The 20,517-nt window shown below is 43.1% G+C and overlaps 1 protein-coding gene across 2 annotated transcripts in view; it reads left to right on the top strand.

Annotated features, from left to right (window-relative positions):
- Positions 1-20,517, top strand: part of LOC138749681 (complement factor B-like) — a 79,555-nt gene that overhangs the window by 42,240 nt on the left and 16,798 nt on the right. For both annotated transcript variants that reach the window (XM_069911414.1, XM_069911413.1), the window contains exons 11-13: positions 1,378-1,508; positions 2,181-2,283; positions 20,290-20,434. In XM_069911414.1, coding sequence (XP_069767515.1) covers positions 1,378-1,508; positions 2,181-2,283; positions 20,290-20,434 — 379 coding nt within the window. The remainder of the gene's footprint in view (positions 1-1,377; positions 1,509-2,180; positions 2,284-20,289; positions 20,435-20,517) is intronic.

Here is a 20,517-nt window from a genome sequence, read left to right as displayed (position 1 = left end):
TATGTACTGTTATGAGCCCAGAGGACCCCAAAATCCAGCAGCAATAGATATTCACCAAGACAAATGGTTACTTAAACAAAAGTTGCTTTTAATTATCTTTAAACATAAAAATAGAATCACACTTTAACTTATCACTATTGACTTAACCCCCTTCTAATTCTATGTGCACATGTATGTAATGTGTGTGTAAATTCAGAAAAGTTCTTTAATTCACGATCAATCTCACTTCTCATTCCTGCAAGTTCACTGGTTGCAGGAAATTCTTATACTGTGCACAGAATTTAACATTTATAAAATTCACCAGGCTTTGGTGCTTGAAAGGTAAATGGTCACCACTCAGGAAAGTTCTTGTTGGTTTTCAGAGAGAGATTTGTATACCCACAATTGATTCCTTTTCAATCAGCCACTTCAGTGTCTTGCTGAAGAAACTTCCCCCATCAGGGTTTTTCAGATGATAACCTCTTTCTTTTAGGTCACCACAGAATTCCTGTTTGTTTCTCTTATTTCAAGTGAAACATTAGATAGCCAGTCCTCTCCTCATGCATGAACCACAAGGGCTTTGACCAGGCTGAACTAAGCACTCACAACCCGTCTTCCTAAATGAGGTTTTCCACAAGCTTGCCAGATTGTCCTGTTCCAGTCTCAGTTGCTGCTGCTAACTGTAGAACTGATCTCTCTCTCTCTCTCTCTCTCTCTCTCTCTCTCTCCCTCTCTCCCTCTCTCTCTCAGAGAGAAAGCCTGTTTGACTCTCTCTGCTTGCAAAACCACATGACACTCTTAGAACAGCAAATTCCCCTCCAGACTCTCTGCGGATCTGACAGGTTCTTTCAACTGTTGCCTTTTTGTAAACAACAATCCATTAGTGAAGTCTCTTTGGCCCTCTCTAAAGCTTTTGCAAAGGCTGTTGGCCCCAACATGTCTAGTATTAGCGCAGCTCCAGTATTTTAAATAAGATCTGTTTTAAAGTGTTTGTATGTGACCTACACTTACAAACATTCCCCAATTTATCTCCCAAAAACCTATCTATATTCTGTCACAGTACACATGCACACAGTACACATCACAAATACATACGCACAGTACACACATACACATGTACTCAGACACACAAAAATATCACACATACAAATGCACACATACGAAATGCATATTCACAGACACACAAATGCACACACAAATACATACAGTATATACACAGAACAAACACACACATACAGTGCACATTCACACACACAAAATTGTGGGGTTTTTTTTACAATTACTTGTATTCCAAGTTGAAGTCATTTTTTTTAGCTCAATTACTTTAATTTTTGGTTGTGCAAAGATGCGATCCAACAGTGTAAATAATTCCACATTGGGATTTATTATTGTTCTCAGATAACACACAGACCTTTGAATGTGGCATCCAAGGGAATATAACACAAAGACCAGTTGGCAGAGTATTTGGTGGTATACTATCGGCAGAGTTTGATTGGCCATGGCAGGTCAACATAGAGTTCCCAACAAAAGTAAGTTGATGTTTTTAAAACCTCCCATAACACCATAAAAGATTTTTTTTTTAATTTAGACATAAATTGGCACGGTACCAGACCATTTTGCCCCAATTACACCCAATTGACCTACAACCCCTGGAACATTTCAAACAGTGGGAGGAAACCAGATCCCCTGGGGAAAATCCACGCAGACACAGGGAGAACATATAAACTCCTTACAGACAGTGCGGGATTCGAACCCCGGTTGCGATCATTAGTGTTGTCACAGTATTGCATTAACCACTAAGTCAACTGTGTCACCCTAGTAGCAGAGATAGGCTATTCTGCCCATCGAATCTGCCCCACTGTTTAATCATGAGCTGGTCAATTTTTCCCATTCAGCCCCACTCTCCGGCCATCTCCCCATAACCTTCGATGTCTTGTTGGATTACTGAACCAAAAGCACTGGGCTGAGAACCTGCTGGGTTTGAGGTGTTTCTCTTGATCCTTTAATTGGGAAAGCCACTGTTTAAATATCTCCTTTAAATATCAACGTGCTCTGCTCAGTGCATTTAGTCTGTGCTGACAGCTGGATGTTTACATTATGGCAACCCTGGTAATATATTTATACTTGTCAGCCCAAAGGGCCTGAATTTTATGTTCAAGTTACTCCTCCAATAATTTCCTTTTTTTTGTTTCTTTGCACAGGTGCCTTGTGGAGGTTCAATCATATCAACACGTTGGATTCTCACTGCTGCACATTGTTTTAATGAAACAATAGGAGAGACGGATAACATAACCATTTGGGCGGGTAAGAATTGGGCTTCTCAGCTCTGCAAGGAACACACTGCAATTGCTTTGCCTAGTTTTGTAGCATTCTCAGGACAGGAGGGGGAGGGCTAATACACCAATCTGTGACTTGAGTCATATTCCCGTCAGATAAGTCATTGCAGCACCGAGGGTTGAATATATTTCAGAAACATTAATCTGAGCTTTAAACTATCAAGGAATGTAATGGATCCATAGCACTGTAGAGTCCCCACCCCCCCCCCAAAACCTTCGCCATGATATCCACTGCACCTTCCCACACCAATCCCATTTATCTGCCTCAGGTCCATCACCATCATTGCCTCTGTGATGTAGTATTTGTCTACTTAACTGTGGTGAGGGTATCTCAACACTGTGTGTTCCAGATTCCAACCAACCTCGACGTGAAAAAAATTTCCTTTAAATCTCCTATCTCACATCTTAAACCCATGCCAACTTGTCTTAGCCACCCCACCATGGAGAAAAAGATTCTTGCTATCTCCCCTTTCTATCCCCCTTATAATTTCTACATCTTTTAAATCAGTGGTTTTCAAACTCCCCCCCCCCACTCCCCCATGCTCACATTCCACCTTAAGCGATCCCTATGCTCTGCAATTGGTAAGGGATTGCTTAAGGTGAGATGTGAGTGGGACAGAAAGGTTGAGAATCATGACTCTAGACCCAATTGTTATTGAAATATTTTGCTTGAGAAAATTTGTCACTGGCCCATTTCCTTTGGAGTTATGAAACCGTGCACATAATGAGTCCATTAGGTACGATTTAAACAGTGGTTTTCATACTTTTTCTTTCCACTCACATACCACCTTACATAATCTCTCACTAATCACAGTGCATTTCTGGCCTAGGGATTGCTTATGGTGGAATGTAAGTTTAGGGAGGCACTTTGAAAACTACTGTATTTTTTTAAAATTTTTATTTTTCACACTATAAACCATATAGATCAAGATACATACATTTTCCTTCTTAAATATATACAGTGTCGTTTTCTCCCCCCCTTCCCTCCTCCCTCCCTCCCTACCTCCCCTCCCATTTATTTAAAGTTCAGAAAATAAGATACATTAAACCCGTCAAACAATGTTGTCACTCAATAAAAATAAACAAGAAATTCCACTGAGTCAGTTCTTTTCATTCTCTTCTTCTTCTGTCATTTTAGGTGGTAGATGTCCATGGTAGGTTTCCTCTATTATGTTTCATGTATGGCTCCCATATTTGTTCAAATATTGTAATGTTATTTCTTAAATTATATGTTATTTTTTCTAATGGAATACATTTATTCATTTCTATATACCATTGTTGTATTCTCAAGTTATCTTCTAATTTCCAGGCTGACATAATACATTTTTTTGATACAGGTAGGGCTATCATAACAAATCTTTTTTGTGCACCATCCAAATCGAGTCCAAATTCTTTGTTTTTTATGTTACTTAGGAAGATCTCTGGGTTTTTTGGTATATTGCTTTTTGTGATTTTATTTAATATCTGGTTTAGATCTTCCCAAATTTTTTTCACTTTCTCACATGTCCAAATTGCATGAATTGTTGTTCCCATTTCCATTTTACAGCGAAAACATCTGTCAGATACTGCTGGGTCCCATTTATTTAACTTTTGAGGTGTAATGTATAGCCTGTGTATCCAGTTATATTGTATCATACGTAACCTCATATTTATTGTATTTCTCATAGTTCCTGAACATAACTTCTCCCATGTTTCATTCTTTATGTTTAGATCTTGTTCCCATTTTTGTTTAGTTTTACCATTTGTTTTCTCATTCTCCTTTTCTTGTAGTTTAATATGCATGTTTGTAACAAATGTTTTGATTATCATTGTGTCTGTAATCACATATTCAAAATTACTTCCCTCTGGTAACCTCAGACTGCTTCCCAATTTGTCCTTCAAGTAGGATTTCAGTTGGTAGTATGCCAACACTGTATCGTGAGTTATATTATATTTATCCTTCATTTGTTCAAAGGATAATAATTTATTTCCCGAAAAACAAGTTTCTATTCTTTTGATCCCTTTTTTCTCCCATTCTCTAAAGCACACATGTCAAACTCTGGCCCGCGGGCCAAATTTGGCCCGCGATATAATTATATTTGGCCCGCAAGATCATATCAAAAACGTATTAGAGGTGGCCCGCTGGCCGCCGCACCAGTATAGTGTATGCACAGTAACCGCTGTGTCCCAGGGTGAGAGAGAGAGAGAGAAAAATCCTGGTCCTTGAAAAGTAGTGGTGGGTGGTTTTATAAACACGCTGTCATGTCCCCCCGCCCACCCCCCCACCGCAGCACGGCCTGGCTGGTGTCAGGGGAAGCCAAGGCCGCTTCCCAGCGCCCGGAACCCCAGTGGCACAGCGTTTCTTGGAGCTGCAGATGGAGTCGGGATGCCGGAGGGAAGTTTGGGGCTCCCCGCCGGGCGATGGGGGCGCCGGCCGCCGGCCGCCCTGCGCCTTCCCAGCGGCAGGTGCCCGGAGTACACGTGGAGAGCAAGGCTGGTCGGGCAGGTAGGGTGGAACCCCCCGCCAATCTCAGGAGTGACGTGGGCTGGATCGGGATTAGCCGCGCTCACCTGCTCCTCCACCACTGACTGGGATCCCAGCGCGGTCCTGAGCGTGGAGACTGCCCTGGAAAGGTCCTGGGACACCGGCACGGAAAGAAAAGGGGGTCCGGGAGAAACTCAGCAGGTCAAAGGGGGATCCAGGAGAAACTCAGCAGCTCAAAGGGGGGTCCGAGAGAAACTCAGCAGGTGAAGGGGGAGGTGTCCGGGAGAAACTCAGCAGGTCAAGGGAGGTCCGGGAGAAACTCAGCAGGTCAAGGGGGGTCCGGGAGAAACTCAGCAGGTCAAAGGGGGATCCGGGAGAAATTCAGCAGGTCAAGGGAGGTCGGGGAGAAACTCAGCAGGACAAGGGGGGTCCGGGAGAAACTCAGCAGGTCAAGGGGGGTCCGGCAGAAACTCAGCAGGTCAAGGGGGGTCCGGCAGAAACTCAGCAGGTCAAGGGGGGTCCGGCAGAAACTCAGCAGGTCAAGGGGGGTCCGGCAGAAACTCAGGGGGGGCCTGACCTCGCCAGGACCGTTGCCCACTCCCCCTCCCTGCCGCAGGCCAACCCGCGACTCACGGTGACAGGGCCACTGATCCGCTGAGATGCCGCCCTGCAGCGAGAGCCGATGCCCCCGCACTGTCGTTGTCCAACCCGATCGCCCGCAAACCCCACTCTCACGCACACAGGCCTGAGTAAGGATTATGAACTTTAATCTCAGGATAAAACGATCTTCCAATAGTTTCATGTCACAGTGATAAATATATTCCTGGTTAAAAATGGTCCTGCACCTGGATACAAGCTCATTAGGCATAAAACTTGAAAAGTGTGTAAATCAAAGGATATCTGTACCAATGGAAAAAGGGCATGGCAAATAACCCTGCTAGAGTTCATGCCCACAATCAGTCACCCATTTGATTGTTTCGGGAATCATGTTATTCTCCCACATTCTCAATAGCCCTCAGATTTTACTATTCGACAGCACACGAGCAACATTTGACAAATCCTCTATAGAGAAATATTATTTATTGAATATTTTATTTCTCATTTGTTAATGCTTCTGGAAAGAGTTTATCCAAAACTATTATTAAACATTTATTTTAATAAGAAAAAGTTTAACATTACATATGTTGAAAGAAGAGAAAACATGCAGATGTTGTTGAAAATTTTCAATAAATATTTAGTTCGGCCCTCGACTTAGTCCAAGTTTTAAATTTTGGCCCTCCGTGAATTTGAGTTTGACACCCCTGCTCTAAAGGAAAGGTTATCTATTATAAAAGGGATTAGCTGATTTTGCGTCAGTATTAGTTTTGGTAGTTGGTAATTTGTTTTATTCCTTTCTACATGAATCTTCTTCCAAATATTGAGCAGATGATGTAATACTGGAGAATTTCTATGCTGTACCAATTTTTCATCCCATTTACATAATATATGTTGAGGTATCTTCTCCCCTATTTTATCTAGTTCTAATCTAGTCCAATCTGGCTTTTCCCTTGTTTGATAAAAATCTGATAGGTATCTTAATTGTGCGGCTCTATAATAATTTTTAAAGTTTGGCAGTTGTAAGCCTCCTTGTTTATACCATTCTGTTAATTTACCTAGTGCTATCCTCGGTTTCCCCCCTTTCCATAAAAATTTCCTTATTATTTTCTTTAACTCCTTGAAGAATTTCTCTGTCAAGTGTATTGGCAATGCCTGAAATAGGTTTTGTATCCTTGGGAAAATGTTCATTTTAATACAGTTTATCCTTCCTATTAGTGTTAGTGGTAAGTCTTTCCAATGCTCTAAGTCGTCTTGTAATTTTTTCATTAGTGGATAATAATTGAGTTTATATAGATGGCTGAGGTTTTTATTTATTTGTATACCTAGGTATCGCATTGCTTGCGTTTGCCATCTGAATGGTGATTCTTTCTTAAATTTTGAGAAATCTGCATTATTCATTGGCATTGCTTCACTTTTATTTGCGTTAATCTTGTACCCCGACACTTCTCCATATTCCTTCAATTTCTTAAGTAATTCTTTTATTGATATTTCTGGTTCTGCTAAGTATACTATAACGTCATCTGCAAATAAACTGATTTTATATTCCTTGTCTTTTATTTTTATCCCTTTTATTTTATTTTCTGTTCTTATCAGTTCTGCTAATGGTTCTATGGCTAATGCGAACAATAAGGGCGATAGTGGGCATCCATACCTTGTTGATCTGCTTAAGTTAAATTGTTTTGATATAGATCCATTTACTGTCACTTTCGCCAATGGCCCCTTATATAATGCTTTAATCCAATTAATATATTTCTCTGGTAAGCTGAATTTTTGTAGTACTTTGAATAAATAATTCCATTCTACTCTGTCAAAGGCCTTCTCTGCGTCTAAAGCAACCGCTTCTGTTGGAGCTTTATTTCCTTCTACTGCATGAATTAAGTTAATAAATTTACAAATATTGTCTGTTGTTCATCTTTTTTTAATAAATCCAGTTTAGTCTTGATTTACTATTTTTGGTACATAGTCGGCTAATCTGTTTGCTAATAGTTTAGCTATTATCTTATAATCTGTGTTAAGTAAAGATATTGGTCTATATGACGCTGGTGCGAGTGGTTCTTTCCCTGTCTTTGGTATTACAGTAATTATTGCTGTTTTGCATGAATCTGGTAAGCTTTGTGTTTTATCAATCTGGTTGATTACTTCCAGGAGAGGAGGAATTAATAAATGTTTTATAGAATTCTATTGGGAATCCATCCTCTCCTGGTGTTTTATTATTCGGTATTTTTTTTATTATCTCTTGTATTTCTACTATTTCAAATGGTTCTGTTAATTTATTTTGTTCCTCTGTAATTTCGGTAGTTCAATTTTAGTTAAAAATTCATCTATTTTGTCTTCTTTCCCTTCGTTTTCAGTTTGATATAATTGTTCGTAGAATTCTCTGAAGTTTTCATTAATCTCCGTTGGATTATATGTGATTTGCTTGTCTTTTTTCCTTAATGCCAATACCATTTTCTTAGTTTGTTCTGTCTTAAGCTGCCACGCTAGAATTTTGTGCGTTTTTTCTCCTAGTTCATAATATTTCTGTTTTGTCTTCATTATGTTCTTCTCCACCTTATATGTTTGTAGTGTTTCATATTTTATTTTTTTATCTGCCAATTCTCTTCTTTTAGTTGTGTCTTCCTTCATTGCTAATTCTTTTTCTATATTTGCTATTTCCGTTTCCAACTGCTCTGTTTCCTGATTGTAGTCCTTCTTCATCTTGGTTACATAACTTATTATTTGCCCTCTGATGAACGCTTTCATTGAGTCCCATAGTATAAACTTATCTTTCACTGATTCCGTATTTATTTCAAAGTACATTTTAATTTGTCGTTAAATGAATTCTCTAAAATCCTGCCTTTTAAGTAGCATGGAGTTTAATCTCCATCTATACATTCTTGGTGGGATGTCCTCTAACTCTATTGTCAATATCAGGGTTGAGTGGTCCGATAATATTCTAGCTTTATATTCTGTTTCCCTAACTCTGTCTTGCATGCGAGCTGATAACAGGAATAGGTCTATTCTTGAGTATGTTTTATGTCTACCTGAATAATATGAATATTCCTTTTCCTTTGGATGTTGTTTCCTCCATATATCCAAAAGTTGCATTTTTTGCATCGATTTAATTATAAATTTGGTTACTTTGTTCTTTCTGTTAATTTTTTTCCCCAGTTTTATCCATGTTTGAATCCAAATTAAGGTTGAAATCCCCTCCTATTAGTATGTTCCCTTGCGTGTCTGCTATCTTCAAAAAAATATCTTGCATAAATTTTTGATCTTCTTCGTTAGGTGAATATACATTAAGTAAATTCCAAAACTCCAAATATATCTGACATTTTATCATTACATATCTCCCTGCTGGATCTATTATTTCCTATTCTATTTTGATTGGTACATTTTTACTGATTAATATAGCTACTCCTCTAGCTTTTGAATTATATGACGCTGCTGTTACATGTCCTATCCAATCTCTCTTTAATTTCTTGTGCTCCACTTCAGTTAAGTGTGTTTCTTGTATGAATGCTATATCAATTTTTTTCTTTTTTCAGTAAATTTAGCAGATTCTTCCTTTTGATTTGGTTATGTATTCCATTAATATTTAAAGTCATTTAGTTCAGCATAGCCATTTCATACTTTGTTTATCTTTCCTTCTATCCATTTCTGCTTTCTTGTTTTGAACACTTTATAAGACAACATTTCTAAAACATAATACATTTCCCTTATTCTCCTATCTAAAATTCATTTAACCCCACTATCCCCTCCCCTTCCTGAGTTGCCCTTTGTCCCTTGTCAGGCAACCACATCTCCCCTCTCCATTTGGTTTTGCGAATTCACTCGCAAGCGTCAACTGATTTCGCAGTGACCGTAACTCTTTCCCACCCAGCCCCCTGCCAGAAAAGATTTTAATTTTCATATACAACAAAGGTCACTCTCTTAATTCCCCCCATACTTCCTTTCTTCTCTTTCTTTCCCTTCTTAGTTCTTACCTATATTCTATTTTTTTTATATATACATACACACACACACATATATATATATAGCTAATGCTATATACACACATACCTACATACACACATACATATAGTTTGTGGTCATTTTTGTTCTCGTTACATATCTTCCTCTCTCTGTCTGTTTTGTAGTTGTTCTGTAAATTTTCTTGCTTTCTCCGGATCCAGGAATAGTCTGTTTTGCTGCCCTGGAATAACTATTTTAAGTACCGCTGGATACTTTAGCATAAATTTATATCCTTCTTTAACTTTTTTATCAGATTCTTCTAATTTCTTTTTTAAGTCCTCTACTTCCATTTCTACGGCTGTTTCTCGTTCTTCCACCTTGTCCACTCTTTTTCCTATATCTGACATGATCATCTCTAATCTATTCATTTTTTCGTCTTTACTTTTTACTCTTCTTTTTATTTCACTGAATTCTTGTGATTGCCATTCTTTTACTGATTCCATATATTCTTTAAAAAAAATATATCCATTGTCTTGCCCTTCCCTTCATCTTCCATTTCTCTGTGCTCTTCTTCTTCTGAGTCCATTCCAGGATCTGTGTCCTTTACCTCTGTCTCTTCTGGTTTTCTTGTTGGTTTGTTTGTTTTATTTTGTTGGGTATTTTTGGTCTTCTTATTTTTATTAGAAGCGTCTTGGTGCTGGTCTTCTTCCTCTGGGTTGGTCATCTGTTGTTTCTTTGATTTCTTTTTACTCTTCTTTCTTGCTCTCATTATTTTCTGTGTTTTCCTCTTGCTGCTTTGTTGTGGCTGTCAATTTCAGCTGTGGAGATCGACTCCTCAGCTGGTCCCGCCTCCCGTCAGTGTTACTTTTGTCTTGCGCATCGCGCATGCGCGGTTGCGCACTTTTGTTTGGCTCCGTGAGCCATTTTTGTAGTCCCGAGTTCGGGGCTTCAACTGACCTTAGGGAGCGGGCTTCTCTCTCTGTGGCGGGCCTCCTCGGACAGGTAAGGCCTTCACCTTCTTCTTCCGACGTTCTTTCTTCTTCTCTTCTTCCTGTTGCTTTTGGCTTTTCTTTTTTCGCTGCCATTTTCTCCACACCTTTATTTTCACTTTATTTTGGTTTTTGTGTTTGTGCCTTTGTTTTTTCAGTCTTTTTTTTTACTTTTCTGGACTGGGCTGGAGTTCCCCGACCGGCCACTACTCCATCACGTGACTCCTCGAAAACTACTGTTTTAAAGTTAAATTTAGACACACAGGCCATTTCGGTCCACAAGCCTGTGCCGCCCAATTACACCAAATTGACCTACACCCCCAGTACGTTTCAAGTGGTGGGAGGAAACTGGAGCCCCCAGGGAAAACCCAGACAGAGGAAGAACATACAAACTCCTTACAGACAGCATGGGTATCAAACCCCAGTCCCAATCACTGGCGCTGTAACAGCATTGTGCTTACCGCTAACCTTCATCGACTCACCTTTCAGCCTCCTCGATCCTAGGGTCAACAAGCCCAGCCTTATAACCATAACACTCCAATCCAGGCAATACCTTATCTGATAAAGGTCAAGATGTGCTTAATGATCAATAGTTCTCACTTAATACCAAACGATCAAAAGCATGTAGTGTACGCGCTACGCGAGTGTGGAGAAGAACGACATCCATACCAAAGCCTTGGCAAACGAGACTGATTTTTTTGATCTGGCTGTCATGCTTATATGGGTCCCTGGCGCTGATGTCAGGGCCCTGCGTCATTCAGAGCACCAGTCTCGGATTAGCCGGCGTTCCCACCAGATTTCCACATTTTCCCATTATGTGGGAGGCCACCTGGGACCCCAAGGTCTGCGCGGTCACTGATGAGTTGTTCTAGAACCCCCCCCCCCAACTTACTGCTGTGCTGAAGGGTCGACAGTTAGAGCAGTAAATGCCTTCATATTGGGGTGGACCAGGAGGGTGGCATTGGCTAGCGTGTCTTTGGTTCTCTGGAATGTCCTGGAGTATTCCTTATCACAAGCAATGTCTTTTGCTTTGCTGGTCATCAGCGCAAAGAGGGGACACATGATGCGTGTTGCTGCTGGTATGAACCTGTGGTAAAAGTTTATCATACCGGCAAATTCCTGCAGTCCTTTCACCATGCGTGGATTAGCAAAGTGCTAGACTTCCTCAACCTTCTCGGGGAGGGCTGTGGCCCCGTGCTTGTTAAATCTGTGCCCCAGGAAGTTGATAATGTCCAGACTGAACTGGGTTGATGGTCAGCCTGAACTCGCTCAGCTGGGTGTACAGCTGTTTCAGGTGGGCGTCGATATAGCTGCGGCTGGCGATGAGGATATCACCCAGATAGATGAATGCAAATGGGAGGTCCCGGCCCACTGCATCCATCAGCCACTGGAAAGTTTGTGCCACATTCCTTAGACCGAAGGGCAGGTGGAGAAATTCATACAAACCAAAGAGGGTTATGATTGCAGTCTTGAGGACGTCCTGGGGGTAAACTGGGATTTGGTGGCTCCTCTGGATGAAGTCCACCTTGGAGAACTTTCGTTCCACATGCAGGTTGGTGGCAAAGTCTTGAATGTGGGGCATGAGATATCTCGGGCGTGGTGGCCTCATTGAGGAGGCAGTAGTCCCCGCATGGTCTCCAACCCCCTGCTGATTTGGGCACCTGGGAGAGGCCCAGGGTCTGTTGGATTGCTGTTCAATCCCTAACTCCTCAATTTTTTAAAACTTCTTCGCTAGGCTGAGCCTTTCGGGAGGGAGTTGGCATGCTCTGGCATGGAGTAGGGGGCCTTCGGTCAGAATGTGGTGCTTACCCCATGCTTTAGATTGACTGCAGAGAACTGTGGCACCACTATCGAGGGGAACTCAGCCAGGATAGAGGCGAATTCACTATCAGAGAGTGTTATAGTCCAGGTGGGGGATGGGTAGCTTGGCTTCCCCCAAAGGCAGAGTATGAAAGGTCTTGGCGTGCACCAAACTCCGTCCTTTGAGGTCGACCAGTAAGCAGTAGGCCCGAAGGAACTCGGCCCCCAGGATTGGTTGTGCCACTGCCGTGAGGGTAAAGCTCCACGTAAAGAAGCTGTGGCCAAAATGAAGGAGGATGATGCAGGTCCCAAAAGTTTGAATGGAGGAGCTGTTGGCTTCCCTCAGTGCTGGGCCCTGCTTGCCGCTGTGGGTGTCGAGGCCTGCAGGGAGGAGGATGGTTATCTCGACCCCTGTGTCGATCATGAAACGCCTACCTGTCAGTGAGTCCCAGACATAGAGGAGGATATCACGCAGGCCAACCACCGCAGCCATCAATGACGGCCAGGGCATTTCCCAGAAACCCACATGGTGGGTGGCATCGACAGGGGCTCCGCACCCCATCACTGATGGTCGTAGCATAGCTATATTTGTGTTCACTTGCCTCTACGCTGGCCTTGATTTCACCGGGGATTATTCGTGGTGATTGCTGATGTGGTTTTTGACAGCGCTGGCATTCTTCTTCACTCTCCAGAACATGTCTGCCTGGGCCGTGACCCACTAAGGGTCACTGAAGTCCTCGTCTGTGAGGAAGAGCTGTATATCCTCGAGCAACTGCTCCAGAAAGATCTGCTCAAAGAGCAAGCAAGGCTCATGGCCTTTGGTTAATGCGAGCTGCTCACTTATTAGGGTGAATAGAGTCCTGTCCCGCTGTCCGTCCATATGCAGCAATTCGGCAGCACACTCACGCCAGGAAAGCCCAAAAGTGCGGGTTAGTAGCTCTTTGAGGGCCACCTATTTGCCTTGCTCCAGAGATTGCCATACGAAATCTACAACCTTGCCGTTGTGTCCTGATTGAGGGTGCTTACGACATAAAACTAGCGGGCGAGAGCAGCAGTGATGTGTCGAAGCTGGAACTGAGCCTCGGCCTGCTCGAACCACACATGTAGCTGTGACACCCAGAACTTTTGGAGCCCAAGGGATGACCATCCACGTGGATGGTCGCTGGCTCCACTTGATCCACCATCTTCAGGTCTAACCTGTTGGGGTCACCAATGTAGCGTACATGCTACGCGAGCGTGGAGAAGAACCACACACACACACACACACACACACACACACACACACACACACACACACACACACACACACACACACACACACACCAAAGCCTTGGCAAATGGGACTGATTTATTGCTCTGACTGTCGCACTTATATGGGCCCCATGCACTGTCATCAGGGCCCCGCATCATCAGAGCGTCGGCCTTGGATTAACCGGAGTTCCCACCTGAGTTCCCCATCTTCCCTCCCTATGGGAGGTCACCTGGGCCGATGGCTGTTGTCACCCCCAGGTCCACATGTTCACCACGTTTGTCAGCCATTTTGCGGGCCGGTCCATGACTCCACATGCTTTCTGCTACAAGCAAATGATTTGGCTTGTGATTTCATTGGGCTGTTTCAACGATCCTGCTGTGTATATTTTTGGCTGTGGCATTTACCTACACAATGTCAGTCCTTGCACTTTGAAATAATCCATCAGTGGTGACGTTCTTTATTGAGGAATTGATAACTGCATGGTCTCTCTTGTTAAATGACCTACAATTGATATACAGGGATAAATTTTCCTCTGCAGAGACCCCAATCACAAACAGCATAGCTTTCTTCTGCCCTCCCCCCCCAGGCCCACATTGTAAAGGCTACTTGGCCTTTCGAGCATCTCGATGTGGACTTCAAAGGGCCCCTGCCTTCCACGAACCAAAACATCTACTTCCTCACGGTAGTGGACGAGTGCTCACACTTCCATTTTGCCATCCCTTGTCCGGACACCACCACGGCCACCTTCATCAGGGCTTTGGGGCAGATTATCACCATGTTTGGCTACCCTGCCTTCATCCACAGCAACCGGGGGTCTAGTTTCATAAGCGACGGTGAGGGGTATCGCGACCAGTCACATGATGAGCTATAACCCAAGAGGCAACGGGCAAGTGGAAAGTGAGAGTGGGACCGGTGCTTCTGCGTAAGCATGTATGGACACACAAGGCCGAATACCTGGTGGAGCAGGTTCTCCTCCTTCATGCAAACCATAACTACGCTTAAGTTAGGTTCGGCAGTGGCAGGGAGGACACCGTCTCAACCAGGGACCTGGCACCAGCAGGAGCACCCACCACACCACAGCACCCTCAAACCCAGGATGACGCTGACTGGGCATACATCCCCATCCCCGGGCAGCTATGGGGCACGCAGGGCGTCCTTGACCACCAGGGGCCCGCTTCAACCTTAGGAGACAAACCCACCCCCCCCACCCATCCAATATGACCCACATATGTCGACCATGGCCACCCTTCCACGCGGCACCACACCAGCCACACACACCCCTGCCGCCAGCCCCCCCACTTCCCCTTTGACCAGTGACCAGGAGCCAGTCCTAAGATGGTCACAGAGACCCCAGCGGCTGCCGAATCGTCTCAACCTGTAAATATTGTGTACATAGTGGGTGCGATTCCTTGTTACTGCCCCACCCCCAGGACAATTTTAAAGAGCAGCTGGGTGTGTTAGTAACCATTAAATGTAACAGTACATCAGAAATCACTCACCAACCTGCCAACAGTCTCATTTATGAAATAGAAAATGCTGGAAACACTCATCAGGTCAGGCAGCATCTGAGGAAAGAGAAATTTCCTGAATAGAGCGGCAGTGTTAGTGTAGCATTAGCGCAACACTATTACAGTACTAGTGGTCAGCGTTTCAAACTGGCGCTACCTGCAAAGAGTCTGTATGTTCTCCCAGTGTCTGCATCAGTTTCCTCCCACATTCCAAAAAGAACAGACGAGGTTTGTAGGTTAATTTGTGTGTCACGGGCTCGTGAGCCAGATATACCTGTTATGTATCTCTACATTTTTTTAAAAATTCATTAACAAAATGAATGGAGTTAAAGTTTGGGTTACAGATGAAAACTCCACATATCTAAGTGTATCAGGCCCTATTAACCTCACTATGAAAACAGTGATTGATACATCTCTCTACAAACATTAAATCCTCACAACTGTCTTATTGAGTAACTGAAAAGATTTTGTCATAGAAATTGCGACTGGGAAATGGAGCAAACAGTGGAGAGAGTTTTGTAAGAATCTGAGCAAAGTGTGTGACCCCTACTGTTTGTTTTGGAGGAGACCACATGCGTGTTGGACTTGGTGGCTTTCCAATGTCCTGTCACCTACTTCTGTAGCGTTGACCTGTGACCAGAGGAGGACACAAACGAGCCAAGAGCCGCAGTCTTGGAAAGTGATCAAAGTGGCTGTTAAGGGAATTGCAATTGCACAGAGGAGGGGATTGACTGTCAAGTCAAGCTTATTGTCATCTGATTGCACAAATACAACCCAACAAAACAGCGTTCACCAGTCCTCATGCAAAACACGCAACTAGGCTAACAATACATAGACAAATAAATAAATAAATTGTTTTTTTTTTTCATGTATATGAGTGCCTCGGACGGTTAGTGTGAACAGTTCCTTTGGTCGTTCAGCATTCTCACTGCCTGTGGGAAGAAGCTGTTCCTCAACCTGGTGGCACTGGCTCTGATATTCCCGTATCTCTTTGAAAGGGGTACAACTCAAGTGAGGGGTAGGAGTTGTTCTTTACCCAACAGGCAGCTTTCATACTCTGAGACCACCTTTCCCACACATCTCTGGATTGTTACCCGTGCCACGAGCTAGTCAGAGTAGGAACAACAAGATAGCTAGAATGAATCTGTGGCTTGAAAGGTGGTGTAGGAGGGAAGGTTTCCGATTCTTGGAACATTCGAACCGGTTCTGGGGCAAATGGGACTGGTACAAACAGGATGGTCTGTTGTTGGGGGTTTGTTTGCTAGCGCTGTTGGGGCAGGTTTAAACTAATGTGGCAGGGTAATGGGACCAAGTCCAGAGAGTCAGAGGGGTGTAAAATGAGAATAGAAGCAAAGGGTAGCAAGGTGAAAAGCATTAGTGGCAGGCAAGTAAAAGTGGGAGGGAAATCAAAAAGAGTTATTTATATACATAATGGTAAAAGGGATAAGAGTGTGGCTAAAGAAAGACTGAAGGCTTCGTGTCTCAGTGCAAGGAGCATTTGTAATAAAGTGGAGGAATTGAATGTGGAGATAGCTATTAATAACTATGATATAGTTGGGATCACAGAGGCATAGCTTCAGGGGGAACGTGACTGGGAGCTCAACATTCAGGGTTACTCGACATTCAGAAGGGACAGACAGAATGGAAATGGAGGTGGAGTAGCCTTGTTGGTTAGTGAAGAGGTGAATGCCATAGAAAGGAAGGACATCAGTGTAGAGGATGTGGAATCCATATGGGTAGAGTTGCGAAACACGAAGGGTCAGAAGACACTAGTGGGAGTAGTGTGCAGGCTGCCAAACAGTAGCTGTGAGGTTAGTGAAGGAGTCATGAAGGAAATGGGCAATGCGTGTAACAAAGGGACGGCAGTTGTAAGAGGTGACTTTAATCTACATGTAGATTGGGTGAACTAAATTGGTAAGGGTAAGGTTGAAGAGGATTTCTTGGAATGTAGGCGAGATTGTTTTCTAAATCAGCATGTTGAGGAACCGACGAAGGAACAAGCCATTCTCGACTGGGTATTGAGTAATGGAGAAGGGTCAATTAGCAATCTTGCTGTGAGGAACCCCTTGGAAAAGAGTGACCACAGTAGGGTGGAATTCTTCATTAGGATGGAATGTAACAGAGTTGATATGGATACAAAGGTTTTGAACGTGAAAAGGGGTAACTTTGATGGTATGAGATGTGAATTGGCTAAAATAGATTGGAAAATGGTACTTATTAACAGTAGAAATGTAATGGCAGTCATTTTTGGATAGCTTGGAGCAAGTGCAGAAAATGTACATCCCAGTTTGTACGAAGAATAAATCGAGGAAGGTAGCGCATCCGTGGCTAACAAGGGAGATCCGAGAGAATGTCAAATCCAAAGGAGCTTACAAATTAGCCAAAAAGAATAATATCCCTGATGATTGGGAGAAATTCAGAGTACTGCAGAGGAGGACAAGAGGATTAATTAGGAAAGGTAAAAGGGATTATGAGAGGAAGCTGGCAGGGAACATAAAAAATGACTGTAAAAGCTTTTATAGATACATTAGAGAAAAGTTAGTTAAGACAAATGTGGGTCTGTTGCGGACAGAAACGGGTGAGTTGATCATGGGGAACAAGGGTATGGTAGACTGTTTGAATGATTATTTTAGTTCTGTCTTCACCAAGGAAGACATAACTGATCTACAGGAAATTATTGAGGATCAGGGATCTATTGTGATGGAGGGACTAAAGGGAATAATTGTAAGTCGAGAAGTTGTATTAATTAAATTGGAGGGATTAAAGGTGGATAAATCCCCGGGACCAGATAGACTGCATCCGAGAGTGCTGAAGGAAGTAGCCCAGGAAATAATGGATGCGTTGGTGATAATGTTTCAAACCTCTTTGAATACTGGATTCGTTCCTGAGGATTGGAAGGTAGCCAATGTAATCCCACTCTTTAAGAAGGGAGGGAGAGGGAGAAAAATCGGGAAACTACAGACCAGTTAGCTTGACATCGGTAGTAGTGAAGGTGCTAGAATCGGTTATTAAAGATGCAATTGCAGTACATTTGGAAAGTAGTGGTATCGTCGCACAGAATCAGCATGGTTGTGTGAAGGAGAAATCATGTCTGATGAATCTAATAGAGTTTTTTGAGGATGTAACCAGTAGAGTGGATAAGGGAAAACCAGTGGATATGGTATATCTGGACTTTAGTAAGGCATTTGATAAGGTTCCACACAGAAGACTAGCTTATAAACTTAGAGGTATGGTATTAAGGTGGATAGAGAATTGGTTGAGGGACAGGAACCAAAGTGTAGGACATAGAAACATAGAAGATAGGAGTAGGTCATTCGACCCTTTGAGCCTGCTCCGCCATTCAACGAGATCATGGCTGATCTTTAAGTTCAGTACCCCGTCCCCGCCTTCTCTCCGTAACCTTTAATACCCTTATACTGAAGAAATATATCTAATTCCCTCTTAAATATATTTAATGAACCTGCCTCTACTGCCCTCTGTGGCAATGAATTCCACAGATTCACCACCCTCTGGGTAAAGAAATTCCTCCTCATCTCGGTCCTAAATGGTTTGCCTATTATCCTCAAACCATGGCCCCGGGTTCTGGATTTTCCCATAATTGGAAACATCCCATCTGCATCCATTCTGTCCAGTCCTGCCAGAATTTTATGTCTCTATGAGATCCCCTCTCAATCTTCTAAACTCCAGCGAGTACAATCCCAATTTGCGCAATCTTTCCTCATAAGTCATTCCTGCCATTCCAGGTATCAGCCTGGTGAATCGCCTCTGCACTCCCTCCATTGCAAGAACATCCTTCCTTAGATAAGGTGACCAAAACTGCATACAATACTCCAGGACTAAATGGGTTCTTTTCAGAATGGCAGCCAGTGACTAGTGCGGTACTGCAGGGATCAGTGCTGGGGCCGCACTTGTTTATGATATATATCAACGACTTAGATGTGGGAATAGATAGCAGTAACTCGAAATTTACAGACGATACGAAGTTGGGTGGCAGGTTTAGCTGTGTGTAGGATGCTAGGAGAGTGTAGGGTGATTTGGACAAGTTAGATGAGTGGGCCAGGACATGGCAGATGCAGTATAATGTGGATAAATGCTAGGTTATCCACTTTGGAGGTAAGAACAGGAAAGAGGACTATTATATAAATGGTACCTGTTTAGGAAAAGGGGAGATGTCGAGTGACTCGGGTGTTGCTGTGCATCAGTTGTTGAAAGTGGGCATGCAGGTGCAGTAGGCGGTGAGGAGGGGGAATGGTGTGTTGGCGTTCATAGCGAGAGGATTTGAGTCCAGGAGTAGGGAGATCCTGCTGCAGCTGTACAGGGTCTTGGTGAGACCACACCTGGACTACTGCGTGCAGTTTTGATCACCTTATCTAAGGAAGGATATCCTTGCCTTGGAGAGGGTGCAGAGAATGTTCACTAGGCTGATACCGGGGATGGAGGGACTCGCATATGAAGAAAGGTTGGATAGACTAGGCTTGCATTCTCTGGAATTTAGAAGATTGAGGGGGGATCTTATAGAAACATAAAATTCTTAAGGGTTTAGACAGACTAGATGCAGGAAGATTGTTTCCAATGCTGGGAAAAACCAGAACCAGGGGCCATAGTTTAAGGATAAGGGAGAAGTTTTTTAGGACTGAGATGAGGAAAAATTTCTTCTCTCAGAGAGTGGTAAATGTGTGGAATTCTTTGGCACAGGAAATAGTTGAGGCCAGTTCCCTGTCAATATTTAAGTGTAGGTTAGATTTGACCCTTGTGACCAAGGGGATTAGGCAGTATGGGGAGAAAGCAGGAACTGGGTACTGATCAGCCATGATCATAATGAATGGTGGTGTAGGCTTGAAGGGCTAAATGGCCTCCTCCTACATCTATTTTCTATGTTTCTATGATTTCAATTAAGAAAGGGGGAGATTCAAACTAGAGGACATGGTTTAAGATTGAAGGGGGAAAATTATAAGGGGAACATGAGGGGAAATTTCTTTACGCAGAGGGTGGTGGGGAGGTGGAATGAGCTTCCGGCAGACGTGGTCGAGGCGGGATCATTGGTTACATTTAAGGAAAGACTGGATCGTTACATGGATAGGAGGGGACTAGAGGGGTATGGACCGGGTGCTGGTCAGTGGGACTAGGAGGGTGGGGATTTGCTACGGCATGGACTAGTAGGGCCGAACTGGCCTGTTCTGTGCTGTAAGTGGTTATATGGTTATATGGTGATAGGCTAATATATCGAAGCCATGATTTGCTGGGAACTTCCTGGCTATGTACCTGTATTCTCTCTTCAATACCCTTCTGAACCTTAAATGTAAATCCAGCACTGTTGCCTTCCTCAGAAAATTTATCACAGAAATATTTGCTGGAAGATTTTTATAATGGTTTACAAAAATATCAGCAAAGTCTGGTAGCAGAAAGATAACTGCTGCATCTTTCCTTTCAGGTTCAACCAGAAGGAGGATAGGTTTGCAAAAATTATCTGTGGAAGAGGTGATCCTTCATGAAGACTTCCGTAAACCCACAGAGTTTAACAACGACATTGCCCTTGTGAAGGTTAAAGAAACCATCATTTTCAGTTCTCACGTGAGGTATCTACTTGGCTAAGAGGCTACAACATCACAAATTGAAAAGCGGGAAGAGAGAGAAAATAATTAAGAATATAAGGTGCTTC

Source organism: Narcine bancroftii, chromosome 14 (genome assembly GCF_036971445.1).
Source record: "Narcine bancroftii isolate sNarBan1 chromosome 14, sNarBan1.hap1, whole genome shotgun sequence".
Lineage (NCBI taxonomy): Eukaryota > Metazoa > Chordata > Chondrichthyes > Torpediniformes > Narcinidae > Narcine > Narcine bancroftii.
Note: the sequence above shows the minus strand (reverse complement) of the source record. Positions and strands in the feature narration are given on the sequence as shown.